Source organism: Tauraco erythrolophus, chromosome 4 (genome assembly GCF_009769465.1).
Source record: "Tauraco erythrolophus isolate bTauEry1 chromosome 4, bTauEry1.pri, whole genome shotgun sequence".
Classification (NCBI taxonomy): Eukaryota; Metazoa; Chordata; class Aves; order Musophagiformes; family Musophagidae; genus Tauraco; species Tauraco erythrolophus.
In genome coordinates, this window is record NC_141468.1 from 13,852,912 (window position 1) to 13,869,094 (window position 16,183).

The 16,183-nt window shown below is 39.2% G+C and overlaps 1 protein-coding gene across 5 annotated transcripts in view; it reads left to right on the top strand.

Moving 5' to 3' along the window:
- The window catches only part of MAGI2 (membrane associated guanylate kinase, WW and PDZ domain containing 2), an 815,351-nt gene that overhangs the window by 652,303 nt on the left and 146,865 nt on the right, over positions 1–16,183 (top strand). For 3 of the 5 annotated variants that reach the window (XM_086609701.1, XM_086609699.1, XM_086609700.1), the window contains exons 7-9: positions 962–1,019; positions 7,868–7,989; positions 9,551–9,733. In XM_086609701.1, coding sequence (XP_086465827.1) covers positions 962–1,019; positions 7,868–7,989; positions 9,551–9,733 — 363 coding nt within the window. Of the gene's footprint in view, positions 1–961; positions 1,020–7,867; positions 7,990–8,715; positions 8,845–9,550; positions 9,734–16,183 lie in introns of all 5 variants that reach the window. The other 2 variants (XM_086609697.1, XM_086609698.1) reach the window with 1 other exon arrangement.

Genomic DNA, 16,183 nt, shown 5'->3' on the forward strand with positions numbered 1-16,183 from the left:
TCCATCAAAGTCATCACATCTGGCACTGAGATTTTTACTCTGTTCCAACTGAGTTACTTGTCACATCCATCTGGTGCCTTTTAAACATAGGATGATGTTTAGTTGGCAGTATAATAATTTTGTAAGTGTTCAGTGTACATGATAATGAAATATGTATTTATGGATTTACGTGGATATATATGAGAGGATTTGCTTGTACATGAACACACGTTGATTTTCAAGATCATTAAATCGAAACAGTAACATTTTAATTGTTAATACCTGAATATTTTAGGTATTAACAATTAAATATCCTATTTCCGCAAAATATAATTAATTTTAAGGCCAGAAGATGCTATAGTATCTTATTTTGGTTTGTACTTCCATGTACTACTGTGTACTCAATGTCCCTGATATATAACTAAGCTTTGGAACAGGATGCCTTTGGAGGCATCATACTGTGATGACTGAATTGTCATCACAGTAAGACAAAGAGTACAAACTTCTCAGGAGCATTTAGGTATACTTACTGTACTTAGATGGCAGAAGGCAAACTCTTTTTGTTCCTTCAAGGTCAACTTTTCCAGGATTCCTGGCAAAGAAAAAAAGATCAAAAAAGCAAAGTACTTTTTTTGTGTGTACCTATTTGGGAAAACAGAATGCCCTCACTTCCTCCAGTGGAGATGTCATACAAGATGTGCTACAGTTGGTGGCTGGCACAGCTGTTGAAACAATAAAGTAGTTCAACTAAAATGTGTTGTTCTAGAGACTGAGATCTGTGTTTGCATGCCAATTTTCAAGTTACTGCTACTTGTGGCTGCCATGGTATGTGTTGAAGATTTGGCTTTTGCTTTGGTCACGGCGTCTAGTTTCACTATCAAGTTATTTCCCTCAACGCCCAGCAAAGACTCACAATTTTGTTACTGGAAATCTTAGCATTCTGTACTGCGTTTACTAAGACAGATAACTCTTTGTTTTTCAGAGCTTCCATATGGCTGGGAGAAAATTGATGATCCCATTTATGGCACTTATTATGTTGAGTAAGTTCCCAAGTTCAATATTAAGTTGTTGTTAATATGTCATAACCTAATACTAGTATCCTCTGCAGTGCTTAGCCTGGCAAGGCATGGATATGATTACTTGACATGTTAAACTGAAGGTATACCAGGAATTGTCAGTCATTGATACAGCTAATGTGTCCCAATATATTCACTGTGTCTCAAATCAGTGAGTCAGGCATTCAGTCATGCTGTTTCTCCAGGGTCTGATTTCATGGTATCATTCCAGATGATACTTGCACAAAGATCATATCCATTAAAGAAATGTTGGTTTTTCTAGGTAAGGTTTGGATATCCAGTGAGGTAGAGAGCTTGTTAATCAATGAATAGTGCAAAGCATAATCATTTTAGCTCAGTTAAAATCCTTTTTTGGGTAGTCTTTCCTTGCTGCAAATCAGATGTTCACACTGTTTGTACCAGCAGGCAAGTTATTTATACGCTGCATATAAAATTTTAGAGATGTTGTGTTTTATTTTGTACTTAAAAGTGCAGCTGAAAATAAGAGAATATAAATTTCTATTTTCACAGCACAATCCTTGCTTTCATTTTTTTCACATTTTATTTTAGTCATGAAACAAGAAAAAAAAAAAGATGCTTACTCCTCTGTGCAAAGGGCAACAGAAAGATTTGTTTGAAGTACTAGGTAGAACCTGTTCTGGCCAGTTCCTACATAAAATAAGTACATCAGGGAGGTGATTTTTTTCTGCTTTTAGCTTAACACAGTGAAAGAGACTTATGCAAAGTGAATCTAGATTCAAAATTGTGATACCCATTCAGAGCGGTCGCTTCTCACTCTGCTGTCTATGAAAAGTATATAACAGAGGAGGCAGAAAGTCACTCCTCATCACTGCACAGACAGCGCTTTGAAAGGCTGAGAAAGATCTATCCTTTTATTAAAGAAGAGAGATCTTTAGAAAATGGCCCCTGACCTAAAATCTCAATTTCAAATCCTGGCACTTAAGCAGTACATTTATTCTAGTTGTTTCATACAAAATAGAAAATTTTACTTTGTATGTCATGGTATTCCCTTGTGGATGCCCCATCCCTGGAAGTGTTCAAGGCCAGGTTGGATGAGGCTTTGAGCAACCTCATCTAGTGGAAGGTGTCCCTGCCCATGGCAGGGGTTTGGAACTAGATGATCTCTAAGGTCCCTTCCAGCCCAAACCATTCTATGATTCTACGGTCCCTCGAATCCATACCAACATGTTGGCTGCAGCATGACCCTGAACAGATACTGAGGCTGCAGCTTTTCCAGACCTCAGAATATCCTGCTATTAACATACACAGGGTAGAGCTGGACAGGGAGATCAAAAAAGGATCTGATTTCTGCGGGGAAATCATCTAGAAATCTTTCTAGAAGATGCAAGATGCCCCTTTCTTTACTGCTATAACAGCAGCAGCTTGTGGATGCCCGTGCACCTTCCCTAGCCCTCCTACAAAGCAAACAGGTTAAGACAGTGTTTGGCCACTGCCCTGCTGACTCCTTCTCTCCCATTCTCCAAATGCAGTAGCACCTGCTCTGCTGCTTTGTCCCTGGCTTGTTCCCTGCGCTCAGCTGAGAGGGAACTGAGCTGCTCATCTGCTTTACTGCTCAGCTCAAATCAGCTTAGTCGGTCCAGTTTCAAGCAAAAAGATGAGCAAGTTTCTGAAGTTGCTACGTAATGCCATTAAATTACCCTCTCTCGTTACGCCTGAGTTCTTTTATGATGCCCCCAAGTAGCTAGGGGCTAGAGATCACGTATCTCTTTGTACTTAACCTCCCCTGAAGGTTTCTGCACGCGCAATTATGCAGCTGCTGGGTGTGAGTAAGAGTCTTCTGCCCCAGTGGTTTTTCGTGTATTTCAGTGAGTAACAGGTGTTGTGCAATTTCTGTGCGTTAATCTCTCGCTGAGACCCCGCTTTGTTGTTAGCGCAGCCCGAGGCATTCTGGCACCGGTGAGGCTCACACTTCACTGCAGAGTCAGGAAAGAAACAAGTATTTATCCCCATTTCATGTCCATCCACAGGTAAACAGACGCAAGGCACAAGTCCCAGATGTTATTATGCAATTACATATTATAAGGCTGTTAGTGCCAAATTTGTTAATCCTACCACAGATAAGATTTGTGGAAAGATATATCAAATCTACTGCAGGCTCAGAGGTTTTTAGAAGTGGAATGGATGTTCACAGGATGGCATTAAAATTGCAGCCGCACTAAGTTCATGAGGAGTTTTATAGTCAGTAAAATGTAGCTGCACTTTAATTTGCTGTCTGAGCTCAGTAAGTTTGAAACAAAGATTGCTTTCCATTTTTCATGCTAAAAAGTGTCAGTCACACCTTTTTTATTACCAGTATTCAACAAATGAGTTCATTTTTAACTAGATAAAATCAGATTACAATAGGCTCTCTTAATTATGTCATAAAATCATGAGAAGTCAGGTTATGAACTTTCGTACAATCAAGCCCAATCCAAAGTCCAACATTATACATAGGTCTTTAAAAACTGTCAGTGAAAGAAGGGCTTGTGTTCTGCTCACTGAAATATTTGTATCCCATGGGAAGTTTGTAACGATGAGCAAGAAGGCAGACAGGTTCAGGTTCAGGCTCACCGTACAAGGGCCAGCCATTCTCAGCTCCAGTATTCTGAGATGAGAGGAAAAACTAAAAAAGAAACAAAGAAAAACCTCAAAGGTCTTGCTCGTAAAGTTAATAAAGACTAACCGCAACATATTTGCAAATTCTGTTAAAAAATAAGGTCTCCAGTGTAACTTCCTCTCTTAATCATGCATGAATGTAGGTGTGAGACATTATTAAAATTTTCATTTGTCTTGTTATGCAGGTCCAGGTTTCATTTGTAAAGTGTAGACATTTGACATAAATGAGAAGTGTTTGCTATACGTGGGTTAACTTTCATGCAATTTTCTTTTAATTTATAAACTAAGAACTAGCAGCACTTAGCTGTGCAGGGCTATGGAGAGAATGTGGTTGTTAGAGTGTGCTGTGTCTTTCAGCATTCTAATTGCCAAAAGATTATTTCCCCCTTTAAGGATGATTAACTACAACACAGAGCTCAATTTCCAGACATGGTCTCCTTAATAGAACAGCTAAATTAGCCATATAGGTATTTATTCTAGAAAAATATACCTCCTTGACTTACAACTTCTGAGAGTACTTTGTTACTACTCAAATAGAAAATCTTAAGGTCTTTTTGTCATTATAAAGTATTAGTAACTGAAAAATATGAATGTAAAGAGGAGTTAGGCACTAACAAATTATGTATCACAATGTCCATCTTTTAGGCATTGCAATCCTCAGAATTACTTTGGTGTGTTATAGGCAAGGGTTTCAAAGATTGGAGTCACAAACACACATTAAAGTAGCTAAGAAAAGGAGATAAGTTAAATTCCTCCTGCTGATGCACATGCTTAGGTGTGCTCCCATTTTGGTAGGGCTTAGTATCTTGGCCATCAACTAAAATCTACATACTAGTCGTTACTGCCCATAAATCTCTTAATAATGTGTTTCAGTTGTCTTAAGCACATCTATCATGAAAACAACTTAGCCTGGCCACCTTCACTGATGAGATAGCAGAATGGTGCCCGTGTCTTACAGTATGGCTGGTGGTAACAGTACTTACATATGACACAGAAAGAGTATTTCAACTTCACAGGTAAATGCAGCCCCAAACCAAATTCTGCCTCTGAGGGGTTGTCTCCAGTTAGCAGATGCTGAGCTGAAAGGGGACAGCAGCAGCAACTGATCCTTCTTCTCTGCAGAGGGAAATTCAAGGTTCCTAGAACTAGAAAGCAAACAAAAGGCAGCATGACTCTGCTGCACGGCCACAATGACACTAGGAGAAATAAGCTGGATTCTTGTCTTTGGGTTAGGCTTTTGTATTTAATATGCATTATATAAAATAAAGGAAGAGAAGTAAAGATAGAAATCCTCACTGAATTAGATACTAAGAGCAATGAGCAATACATTTTTGGATCACATCCAAAATCTATTTTAACCACAAAAACACTTATTTGTAACCATCTCTAAAACTCCCGTTTGGCTTGTCTTATTAAGGCCTAGGTTAGTAATATCTATTTTGTATGCAGTTGAAGTAGCTAGATGAAAGGCTAGAATGTCCTTTCAAGGGAACTATTTAGCTTAATAACTTATTTCTCAGGTAAACTCATGAATAGCAATTTTTTTGATTTAGCCGTGAAGCTGTGTAGCATTTAAAATTCTGTGAAAGGGAGATGTGTCATGTCTCATCAGTCTAGGTGCATAAATCCAGTGTTACTGACTGATGAAAACAACTGATTATCAGTATAGTTTTATTTTCTTTGACTCTTCTTGGACATAATATTTAGTGCAGTTGTTTGAATTTGTTGGAATTCTAACATTGTGCTTTGGAGAATGCACAATACCATAAAACAGTCAAAATATGGGAATAAATTAGAGCTTAATTATTAAGATTGCACCAACACCTTGAGGTGCTTCAAGTACCTCTGCTAGTCTTCCTGTCTGATCTGCTAGGACAAAATAAGTCGCTTTCAAGACAGCCTTTCCTGACAACATTTCTGTGTAAATGGACTAAACCACGACTTTAACTCTACCTAGAAACTTCAGAGAAGCCATGGATAACAGATTCTAGCTGTGATGTCAGTACCACAGGAACTGATGTTCCTTGAGCCATGGATATATCCCATATTAGCTAAAAGCCCATCTTTTTTTTTATATCACAGAACCACATATAAGTTGTAACTTAGATCTGCAAGAGGCCTCCTGCAGCACTGAGATGTGTCCTGCAATTACAACATGACACTAAGCATAGTTCAAGGTCCTAAATGGAGATCTGTGTTGTGATCTTGGATATTCATTACATCTGCATTATATGGCACAAAAGCTATGGGAAACCCATGCTTTTCTGGAAGGGCAGCTGAAGGCCAGGGCAGGATACTTTAGAGCCTCTAAAATAAGACACGGTCCCTGTGTTGAAGCAATTAACTCAATCTGCTGTGTAGCAACCCTGTTTTTAACCTTATCAAATGCCAGCATAAAACAAGCTGGGTATTTTACCCCCTATCTACTATTGGAAGCTGTTTCATAATTTCACACTTCTGCTTGTAAGAAGTGCCTACAGATTTCAAGCCTGAAATCTTGACATCTTTAATACATGTTAGTATTTACTTTCAAATGTATTCTTTGAATTTAATTATATATCAGAATTAATTCTGCTTGAATAAAAACCTAAAACTCTTTTGGTGTTCTATCATAGAAGACTCTCTCTTTCACTGATCTTCCTATAAAACCTTTTCTATGGATTCATTTTATTTGGTCATAGGTGATCAGAACTTTATGTAGTATTTCACGTAATGTTTCTTCACCGCCTGTGTAATGGCAAAAGTAGTATATCCTTGACAGTATTGAAATACATAACATGTTAGCAAAATACTTTGCCATGTTAGCAAAGTAGCAACTCCAGGATTTACCACATTTACTTCCTCTCATTAAATCAAATATTCTTTTACTGACTGGAAATCTTTTAATTGCATTAGCTCTGACCCCTAATCCTGATTTTCCAAGTATATTGCACTCCCATAGGACTTGCTGCCTTCCCTCTACCTCACTCAGTTCTTAATGGCATTTCCACTTACCTTCTTTGAAGCAGTGATGGGATCTGAATCCCAAGAGACCTGAAAAGTGCTTAATGTGGCATAAAAGGTCGTTTCAATGTAAACTAAAGATACTCAACCTTTTTTAGGATCTCAGAATTTCGGAAGTTCCCAGATCACCTCTCCAACTGCTTAAAGCCCATAATTAGGATTGGATTTGGGGAAGAAATCACTATATACTAGCTCAGTGAGAACAAATAAGGAATGACATGTTTGAAAACCTATCCTTCTGTACATATGTATTTATTTCCGTAGAACATTTGTAGCACAAAACCGCTTTTCTCAGTTGTGATCCTGTCATGATCCCATCCTGTGGAGTTGTTCAATGCCGCATACTACATTATTTTGCCTTCTTTGGAAAACGTATCACAGGAGAGGATCGTAGGATTAGTCATTGATTGATAATGCTTTAATTTAAAGAATTAAAATCAAGGGTAAGATGAGAGTATGTAGTTAAGATAGTTATAGACACGATACAGAAAGTTAGTGGTGTAGTGACAGAAATGTACTTACTAATCTGTTATAGGAAATGTAAAACATCAAGAAAAAAGTGTATATTTTCTTATATTTCATATATTTATTTATGTAGTTCTCATCTACCATCTGACATAGTTTTTGCAATATCCCATTTTTCTTTACAGCTGAGCAGATATATATCAGAGGATTAAAAAGAAATCTTGTTTACTTCCTATGTTAGATTTATGTCTAAGCTGTGATCATAAAAGCACCCTGTTTCTAGACTTTACTTTTTCCTTAAGAGATTAAGTAATTTCAATTACCCCTAATCAATAATAATGCACAAAACTGGTTCAGATCCTTTGAATCATGCAAAGGACAATGTTTGTGCTAAAGATAGGAAAAACTGTCATTGTAGCATGCTTCAGCAGTGCTATTATTTAATATGTAGTCCCATAGATCAAAAGCATTTGCCTGTAGGAGAGTTCAGCATATTGAAATGATAGGACACTTCTCAGTGCTGTTCATTACGCGATGAGCTAGATTGTGCATTTCTCATCCGCGGCAAAATTGCGTGGAGTATAAGGGACATGCTCAGGCCCATCGGGGTTTCATAACGGTTTCGCTATCGAGCCGCACACACCTAAGTCCCATCCAGCATCCTACTGTGAAAATGATCATTTTCCCCAACTGAACCCAATTTTTAATCAAAACCAAATTTTTTCCAGCCACATAAATAGAAGAACACAATTTGAAAACCCTGTCCTAGAAGCAAAAAGGAAGCTACAGCAGCATAACATGCCCAACGCAGAACTTGGAACAAAGCCTATGCAGGCCCAAGGTTTCCGAGGTACAGTACCGTGTCAGCTATCTTAGTTAAGATGAAAGATCCTGCTCTCCTGTTTATGCGACAACAATTTTATCATAGTCTGATTAAAACAATAGTGTTGCCAAATCCCACAATGTTATCGCCTGTCTCCTAGCAACCTGATCTAGTGGAAGGTGTCCCTGCCCATGGCACGTACGTTGGAACTAAATGATCTCTAAGGTCCCTTCCAACCCAAACCATTTTATGTGAGTCTACGATTTTTCTTCCCTAAATGTCCGAGCTCCCAGAGTTGCAGGACTCATGAGCCACCTGAAGTACTCTAACCATCAGAGGCACAGAGAAAAGATGGAAAAGTTGACCCTAGTGTTTCCCAAAGGCTGAGAAACAGCACAATGAGAGCCCCAAAGTAATTTTCTAAATAAAATCATAAATTCTATTCTTGGGAATGTACGACTCTCTCTTGAGCACCCGAGGTTGGCAACATTGAAATAATTAATTGTACTTTCTCTAAATTACCGTTAATTGATGTTTGGTATGTTTCTAAGCTAGCTCATCTAGCAAGCATCAATTAAGTTGAAAGCCTCAAGCACTGTGTTATAGGAGTTTACAAGAATACAGCCTCTTGGTAACATGAAAATTAATGTGCTTAAAATGAGCTGTACAAGCAGCAAACAGTATTGGTAGAGATGAATAAACTTTAACACGAGGTTATAGCCCAAGAATGAGGCTTGTTCTCCTTTGTAACAGTAGAAAGCGCCTCATCAACCTTACCTAGACCCAAACTCGCCCGCGCGCGCCCCGCTCCCAAGAGGTCCCGCAGCGTAAATGACCTGTCCCAGTGCCGGCACAATCCCGCTGGGACACGCAGGCTGCACGGTATGTCCTCCGCTGCCGGCCAGCCCAGCCGTGCTGTGCGGGTGTAGCGGGAACAGTCGAAGTCACAACCTTTGCACCTTCCTCCCACCCTTCCTCACCAAGCGGAGCACAGAAGAGAGGCACGGGGAGCGCCCCCACCCCCCCCCCACCCTGCACACCCAGGCGCGTGGAGAGGGGACGTGAAGGTTGCACATCAGTTAAGTGTGTCACTTGTTGGATGCCAGAACCCTGCCTGTTTGGAAAGAAAGCTCACCTGATGTTTGGCACTGCTTGTTAACAACTGGAAGAAGATATTCAGGGCATGTTTTCCTTAATGCAGGTGGGAGGGAAATTATAGAGAATGTATTACTTTGTAGACAAAGTTGAATTTATAGGTTAGGAAAGAGGTTTTAAAATTACCTCACAGATCATTTTTATTGTTGTAATTATTTTAGCTACACAATACCCACTTCTAAATGTATTTCTAATATGAAAGGACATTTATAACTCCCCACTTATGGCTGATCTGCCATAGATCAGAAATATGTACTAAGCTTTGTATTAATATAAGAGCTCACAGATTTTTTTTCCTGGAATGCCTGCACTCTTTATTTCCTTGATTTTTGTACACTGTCACCTGCTGTCAGCCAATATTGTCGCTTGCTGTCCTGCTGTGCTGTGACTAGATCAGAACTTTTGTCTTTCTTGTTTGTGTTGACTGATGTAGAAAAACCACTCTTCACCCGTGATGCATCACAGCTGAAGGGGACTTTCCTCAGCACAACTCTTAAGAAAAGCAACATGGGTTTTGGATTTACCATCATTGGTGGGGATGAGCCGGATGAGTTTCTCCAGGTGAAGAGTGTAATTCCTGATGGGCCTGCAGCACAAGATGGGAAAATGGAAACAGGTAGTTAAGATGGTTCCTCTGTTTTTTTATATGAGAAGTAGAGTGAGACAGAAAGAGATTTCCGAGTCTCACGCTCTCCATGAATGCATACATTTTTCCGTATGGCTTTCTGTGTTAATGTGTAATACAGCTGCTCTGTAAGAAAAGATAAGCTTTTTGGATAAAACTTTTGTGTAATTTTTCTTTCTTAAAATGCCAGATAGCTTATTTTTCCCATTTCACAATGTTTTAAGGGAGAAAACACCTCTGCATTCACCTACATAAAAATGGGATATGATACTTTATAGGCTGTTTACGCAAGGGGAGTCTATGGATGGAAAGAAAAAGAGACAGGCAGAGAGCACAGACTGCTAAGTGCAAATTTATTTCTTTAGAAAGGATGGTTTTGTAAAATAATCAAAATAGAGTCTGATCCTACATTGTTCTCATTAGAACCATCAAAACAAGAGTTTTCAGTGTGGCATATGGACACGTAGGCATCTGTGGCCTACTAATAGAGAATCTTTGAAAACTAATTAGATGAAAGAAACTTCCTCTGAAGATGCTTAAAGTTACTCTCAAGATCTGGAACACCACTGGAAATACTTTCATGTCCACAGATTGATAAAGATTGGAAACCACTGTCTTAAAGGTTTTCAGGGTCACATCAGGTCTATGTATGGATGAAAAATTTTTGGAGGAAGATGAACTCAGTTTCCAAGCCAGGTATCATGTTCTGTAGGAGAATACAATCAGAGAATAATAGAATAATTTCGATTGGCAGGGACCTCCAGGCACCAGCCTCCTGCTCAAAGCAGGGCAAACTTTGTGGTTGAATCAGGTTGCTCAGGGCTTCATCCACGAGACTATAGAAAATTTTATAGGACAGAGATCCCACAGCCTCTGAGGGCTCTTGTTCCAATTCTTAACCACTCTCATAGTGAAGATTTTTGTTCTCCAGATCCTGTTGGGAATTCCACTGCCAGTTACCAGTGACTGTAGTCCTGTGTTCGTGCAGCCCTCTCGCTGTTCACCCTCTCTGCCCAGTACTCCTTGTTGCTCAGGCACTCATCAGGCTACATGTTGGTACTGGAACATGTGGATAAATTTTCCTTCCATTTCTCACCAAAATTTTATAGAAGAAATGCTAGTTTGAGATTTATGTTGCCTCTGCAGAAAACTAAGTTCATGGTGACCAGAGTCACTGTGAAGATAAAGAGAATTTCCCAGTTTGGGACAGATCACTGTGGATGGACCACAGCAGCAGAGCAGGATTGTATTGTGTTACAGTAAAGGTGGCAGACACAGAAACACACATCGGCACAGATAATATGGGTGGAATAGTCCTAAGTGATTCTTCTGGAAATTTTTTTCATCCTTCTTTTATTGTAGCAAAAGAATGATCTGGATTATCATAAGTCGGAATAAATCATCCTAAACTCTAGTTTACTCTGTAGGACTCTCCAGGACTTTGCAAGTAGGAAGTGTGAAGGTTGTGAAAAGCATTATTTTTAAAACACTGCAGTTTTCCTCAAGTTTTATATTACAGCTGGTGTGATGTTTCTGATGCCAAATAGATAAACAGATAATTTATATCAAGAAGAAGAATGTAAGAAAGAAGTAGAATGTAGGTTGTGGGCATTGATTTTGTACAAAATGTAGTCTAACAGCTTTTTAATTCTCAGTTCTTGTGGCCATTTTAATTTAATACAATTTGGCTCCCAAAGGCAAAATTAAATAAGCTGATTAAGTGAACAAAGGATATAATGGACTTCCTGAAGTTCAGGAGATTTTAGTAACACGAACTTCATTTTTCCTAATATTTTCATATTGCCTAATACACCATATGAGAGATTTTCCCTGCTTGTCATGGTTTAGCATTTTCAGATCCAGCACTCAAATATAGTTACTTGCTAATATGGTTAAAATGTCGACTGGTTATTGGTGAACTTTTTCATATGGAGTTCTTCTCTCTGGAAAAGAGAGTATCCTTGCAACTTACTTAAATTTTTATGTTGAAATGCGATAGGAAAAATGTGCTTTAAAATAAGTAGAAATAACATTGATTTTTTTTCCAATGTAATTAACTGTATTAAGAATGCAAGGCAGAAACGTACATTCAAATATATAATCGCTGTATAATTATGTGGGCCTGATATGTACAAAATTGCATCTCAGAATAAATTCTGGCCTCAAATGTCTTCATTTTTGAGAAGAGTGACAGAATTCTGATGTAAAGTAATTGAAGAATCTCAGCCTAATGATTGTGGCATCTTACATGGTTTCTATGAATATTTGAAATGATTTCTGAATATGATAATGATAAAATGAAAAAAGATATTTAAGTTCAGAATATTTGTAAAAGCACTGTTCAGCAAAGTGCTTGTATTTCCTGATACCTGATCCTTTCATGAAGTAGAATTTCTCTCCCTGCTCAGCCATTTTACAATCTAAACAACTGAAGAGATGAAAGCCTCTCAGATTCCATCAATAGCGTTTTGTTCATAAAACTGTTAAAATCTTATGGTTTAAAACTATTTGAAATTACACAGGTACATTTTGTTTGTTAGGTAGGCATCATTGAATGATGAATAGAGCTTTTAAAATAGATTTTATTTGTTCTTTTGGCATGAACTATGTGGTGGTGTGCAATTTATGTGCACTCCAGCTATGATCACAGTCGTAGGAAGCTTTAATAATTGATTAAAATATCATATTGTGGCTGTAGGGCATCATGGTAGAAAGTCTGAGGACAGTGGCACTATGATGTGTGAAGCAACCTGAGTGTAAGTGATAACCACAGGTGCTGGTGCTCCCAGCGATAATACAACTCCAGAGCTTTTCCCTTGCAAGACTGATACTTTTTTTTTGGCCAAGTGGTAAACAAAATCCTAGTGATTTAGACCTGCATCAGATATGGGGAAAAAACGAAGAAAAGGCACCATCTGCTTCATCTTACCTGATCTTGTCCACAGGCTGAAGACACCGATGCTGTACTTTATCCTAATTGTTAAATAAACAAGCTCATAGAAAACTAATATTCTAACTTTGGTTAACTTCTCCATCCAAAATCTAATTTAGGGGTCAGATACAAATGCTATTCAAAAAAGAAGGGTGAATCTATGTAAGATGTTATTGTCACCCTTTTAACATGATCACAACACAGTGATTTCACCTGCAGGCTTCAAAATTAAACAATTTTGGATTTCATCCCTTGGAACATGGAAGCAACTGCCTGACAGTGACTTGGCATCGCTGTGATGCTATGAAACAATTAAAGCAGTGAGGCAAACTGGGTGCACTGAGATGCAAGAAAAGATATCTGAGGTCCTGGAGGTCTAATGCCACCACTCAGAGCCCGGAGCTGGGCACTAAGAGGTAGCTATCACTGTCCCAGACCCACAGCGAACCTCACAAGCAGACTCAGAGGAACCACATCTCAGTGGATGAGTCAAAACCAGCCAAAATTACATTCCTGATCCCATTTGCCAGATGTTTCAGAATTCCTAAGGGTTATTATGTCCTCGCGTAAATCTAGCATCTGTGAGCTAATGGCTGTTAATAATATTGCGAATGCCTTTCTAGGACATGTTTTAGCATTTGGAGCTCAATCAAGCTGCTGGATATGAACATTACACTCCACAGCATCTCTGTCTACCCCAAGACAGCCCAGGAGCTGGGAGCACATTCTTTCCTGAGAGGTTACATTGCTTTGTCTTGTCTGAAGCCTCACGCTGCCGATAGAAAACTGTCTGCATTTAAGAGGCCCCCGTATCCCATTAAAATGCTGAGTGAACATCACTGGTAAAAGACTGCATCTTCATGAAAAGATTTTTATACAGTGAGTGATTTTGAATGACTGCTGTTCCAAGGCAAACAAAGATTTAGGCCTGCGGCTGAGTCAGATAAAAGCTCAAGCTGCAAAGGCAAAAACTACCCAACAATTCTCAAGGTTATTCAATGGGCTATGTAAACTGAAACACTCCCACATAATCAAGCTCAAGAAAGACTCTCACCCTGTGCGTTTCAGCAAGTTCCAGTTCCTTTGGTGAAAGTTTCCAGGAAACAGCTCAAAGACATGGTGCACAAGTGATTAATTGAGTGTGTTGATGACCCTTCTGACTGATGAACAGCTGTGACCATTGCAGGTTGGATTTTCCAGAAATGTGTATACATCTGTGATGAATCGTCAACAGTGCAAATAAAGAAATGAGAAACATGCTTTTTCATTTCATCAGCCAAGCATACATTTGGCCAGCTCCAAGATGCCAAATCATCTGTAAACAATGAAGACTTGGGCTTTTTTAGATGTTATTCTCTCAGGAATGGTAGCTTCACTATATTAGTTAATCTATTTTAGAGATAAAAATTCATAAATGGAAGATAAGGTTCGGCTCACAAATATAGATGTCTACAAGACAGATGTCTACACCTACTGTATAAGTAGACATCTACCACTTCTAGATGACTGTATTAGGATGAAGCCTAGAGACTACAGATCTAGAGTCTAGAGATCAGTCCCACATCTACCTCTCGGAATTTCTACTGCACCTCAGAGATCTCCAAAGGGAGTGAGCCAGCTGTTAGAAATACTGGAGGGACTGACTTGTGGTTTTGCTGCTATCCGTGGACCTACCATCAAGAGCCATAACAGTCTTCCATACATGATGAATTTTTCAAGAAGCTGAGGTTACTCTAAATGTAAGCAAATTGGAGAGACTTCACACTTTTTGATGTATAAAGTCATGAATGTTATTATTCACTTCAATAAGAACAAAACTAAAACCATTGTCAGGTGGCTGACCCTAGTGCCACTAAGCTCTAGGGAATAATTATCTAGTCATCGTTTATGCATATTTTTCCACAGCAAGGCTAATATCTCACAACGTCTGTAAAAAGTAGAGTACTCAAGACAGAAGGAACTGAGGACATCTGCAAAAGGATGCATTTTTACAAGTTCAAACAGATCCTTAGTTCTGTTCCCTGTTTGTCCATTGTCAGTTCAGATGAACAAACCATTATCTCACCTAATGTCAGATCAGACAAGCTGTCCAATTTCAGCAACACCAGAAAAGACGAACTATGTATGCACAAGGAATGCCTTCAATCCAAAGAAGCAAATCTGTTAAAAATAATAATAAAAAAAATGTTTTGGCAATCATCTGGGAACGTAAATACTGTCAGATCACTACAGGACTCAGTGTATCATGACCACACACCACTGTACCTGTCTTCTTTTTCAAACATCCATTTGACAATATTCCCTTTTACAATATTCCCCCTCCATGATAACTGACTGTTTACCACAGTTTTCATCTCAAGAAGTTCACTGACCAGAAGCTTAGTGAGGAACTGGTCACACACACATGCAGGACTTCATTTCCACAGTACCAGAAGCTGGCTGAAATTTGGTTAGCTCACCTCCCTGACACCCTAATACCACCTTACCCGGTGGCACCAGGAGTATTGGCCTCCCGAAATCAAGGCATTGCATTAGGAATGTGAGAGATTGTGCTACCCCTTGGCCTGCTGAGGACGGAGTATCTTTTCATTATCCTTATGCATCTCTAGGCTAAAACACTCTTCCAATATATGCCAAGGGCTCACTAAGGGTCAGTCTTGCAGCTGCAAGCTTATGCCACATGACAGGTCTGGGAGAGCAGAGAAGCATAAATAAAACCAGGCTGTGTGATCACCCTCCCTTGATACCCTTGCTCTGTTTGCAAGCTAAGATGTGTCGTCTGAACCGGCAGTGGTCTTTTGTCTCCCTGTTTCATTCTAGCTCAGACCAGATATCAGTCTCTTCAGATATTATTGCTATTAGTCCCATGCAATTAAGAGAAGGAAAAGTAACTGTTTGGAAAGTTTACTAACAGTAAAAAAAAGTATTTCAGGCATCGTGAAGAGTGAGAATTTCTCCCACTCGTGTCAGGCCAGTCGATGCGGATTTGTGTTCTGTTTACTGCTTGTGTTCCTACACCCTCCAGCACAGGCAGCTGAGGAAACAGTGCAAAACGCAGCGGAAACAGTATATTTGCATCATGTACAACCAAAACTGTTGCATTCTCTGTTCAGTCAGGACACCTACAGATCCTTTTACTGGTGACACTGGTTACATTTTACTTTTTGTGATCCAAACCAGGAGTAACCGTTTGGTGAAACCTCAACGTGGATTTCTAAAACCAGTCTTCTTTCATTTCACAATTTAATTTGGCTTTTCAAGGAGAGAAGATGGAGAGGGCATTGAAACTAGAACTGCAACATGAATGCTGTGGTCTTTACACATTACATGAGGATGGAGCTAATGGATGCCCTGCTAGTTCATGGCTGAGACAAATGGCCATCTAGGGGCTGCACTTCACTTTTCTTTTCCTTTGTGCAGTACGCAGCATCCCACTTCATTCAATCCACTTTATATTTCTCACCATAAAAGCTTGTGTGTCTCACGTAACTAATGTCAAAACTGTTCAA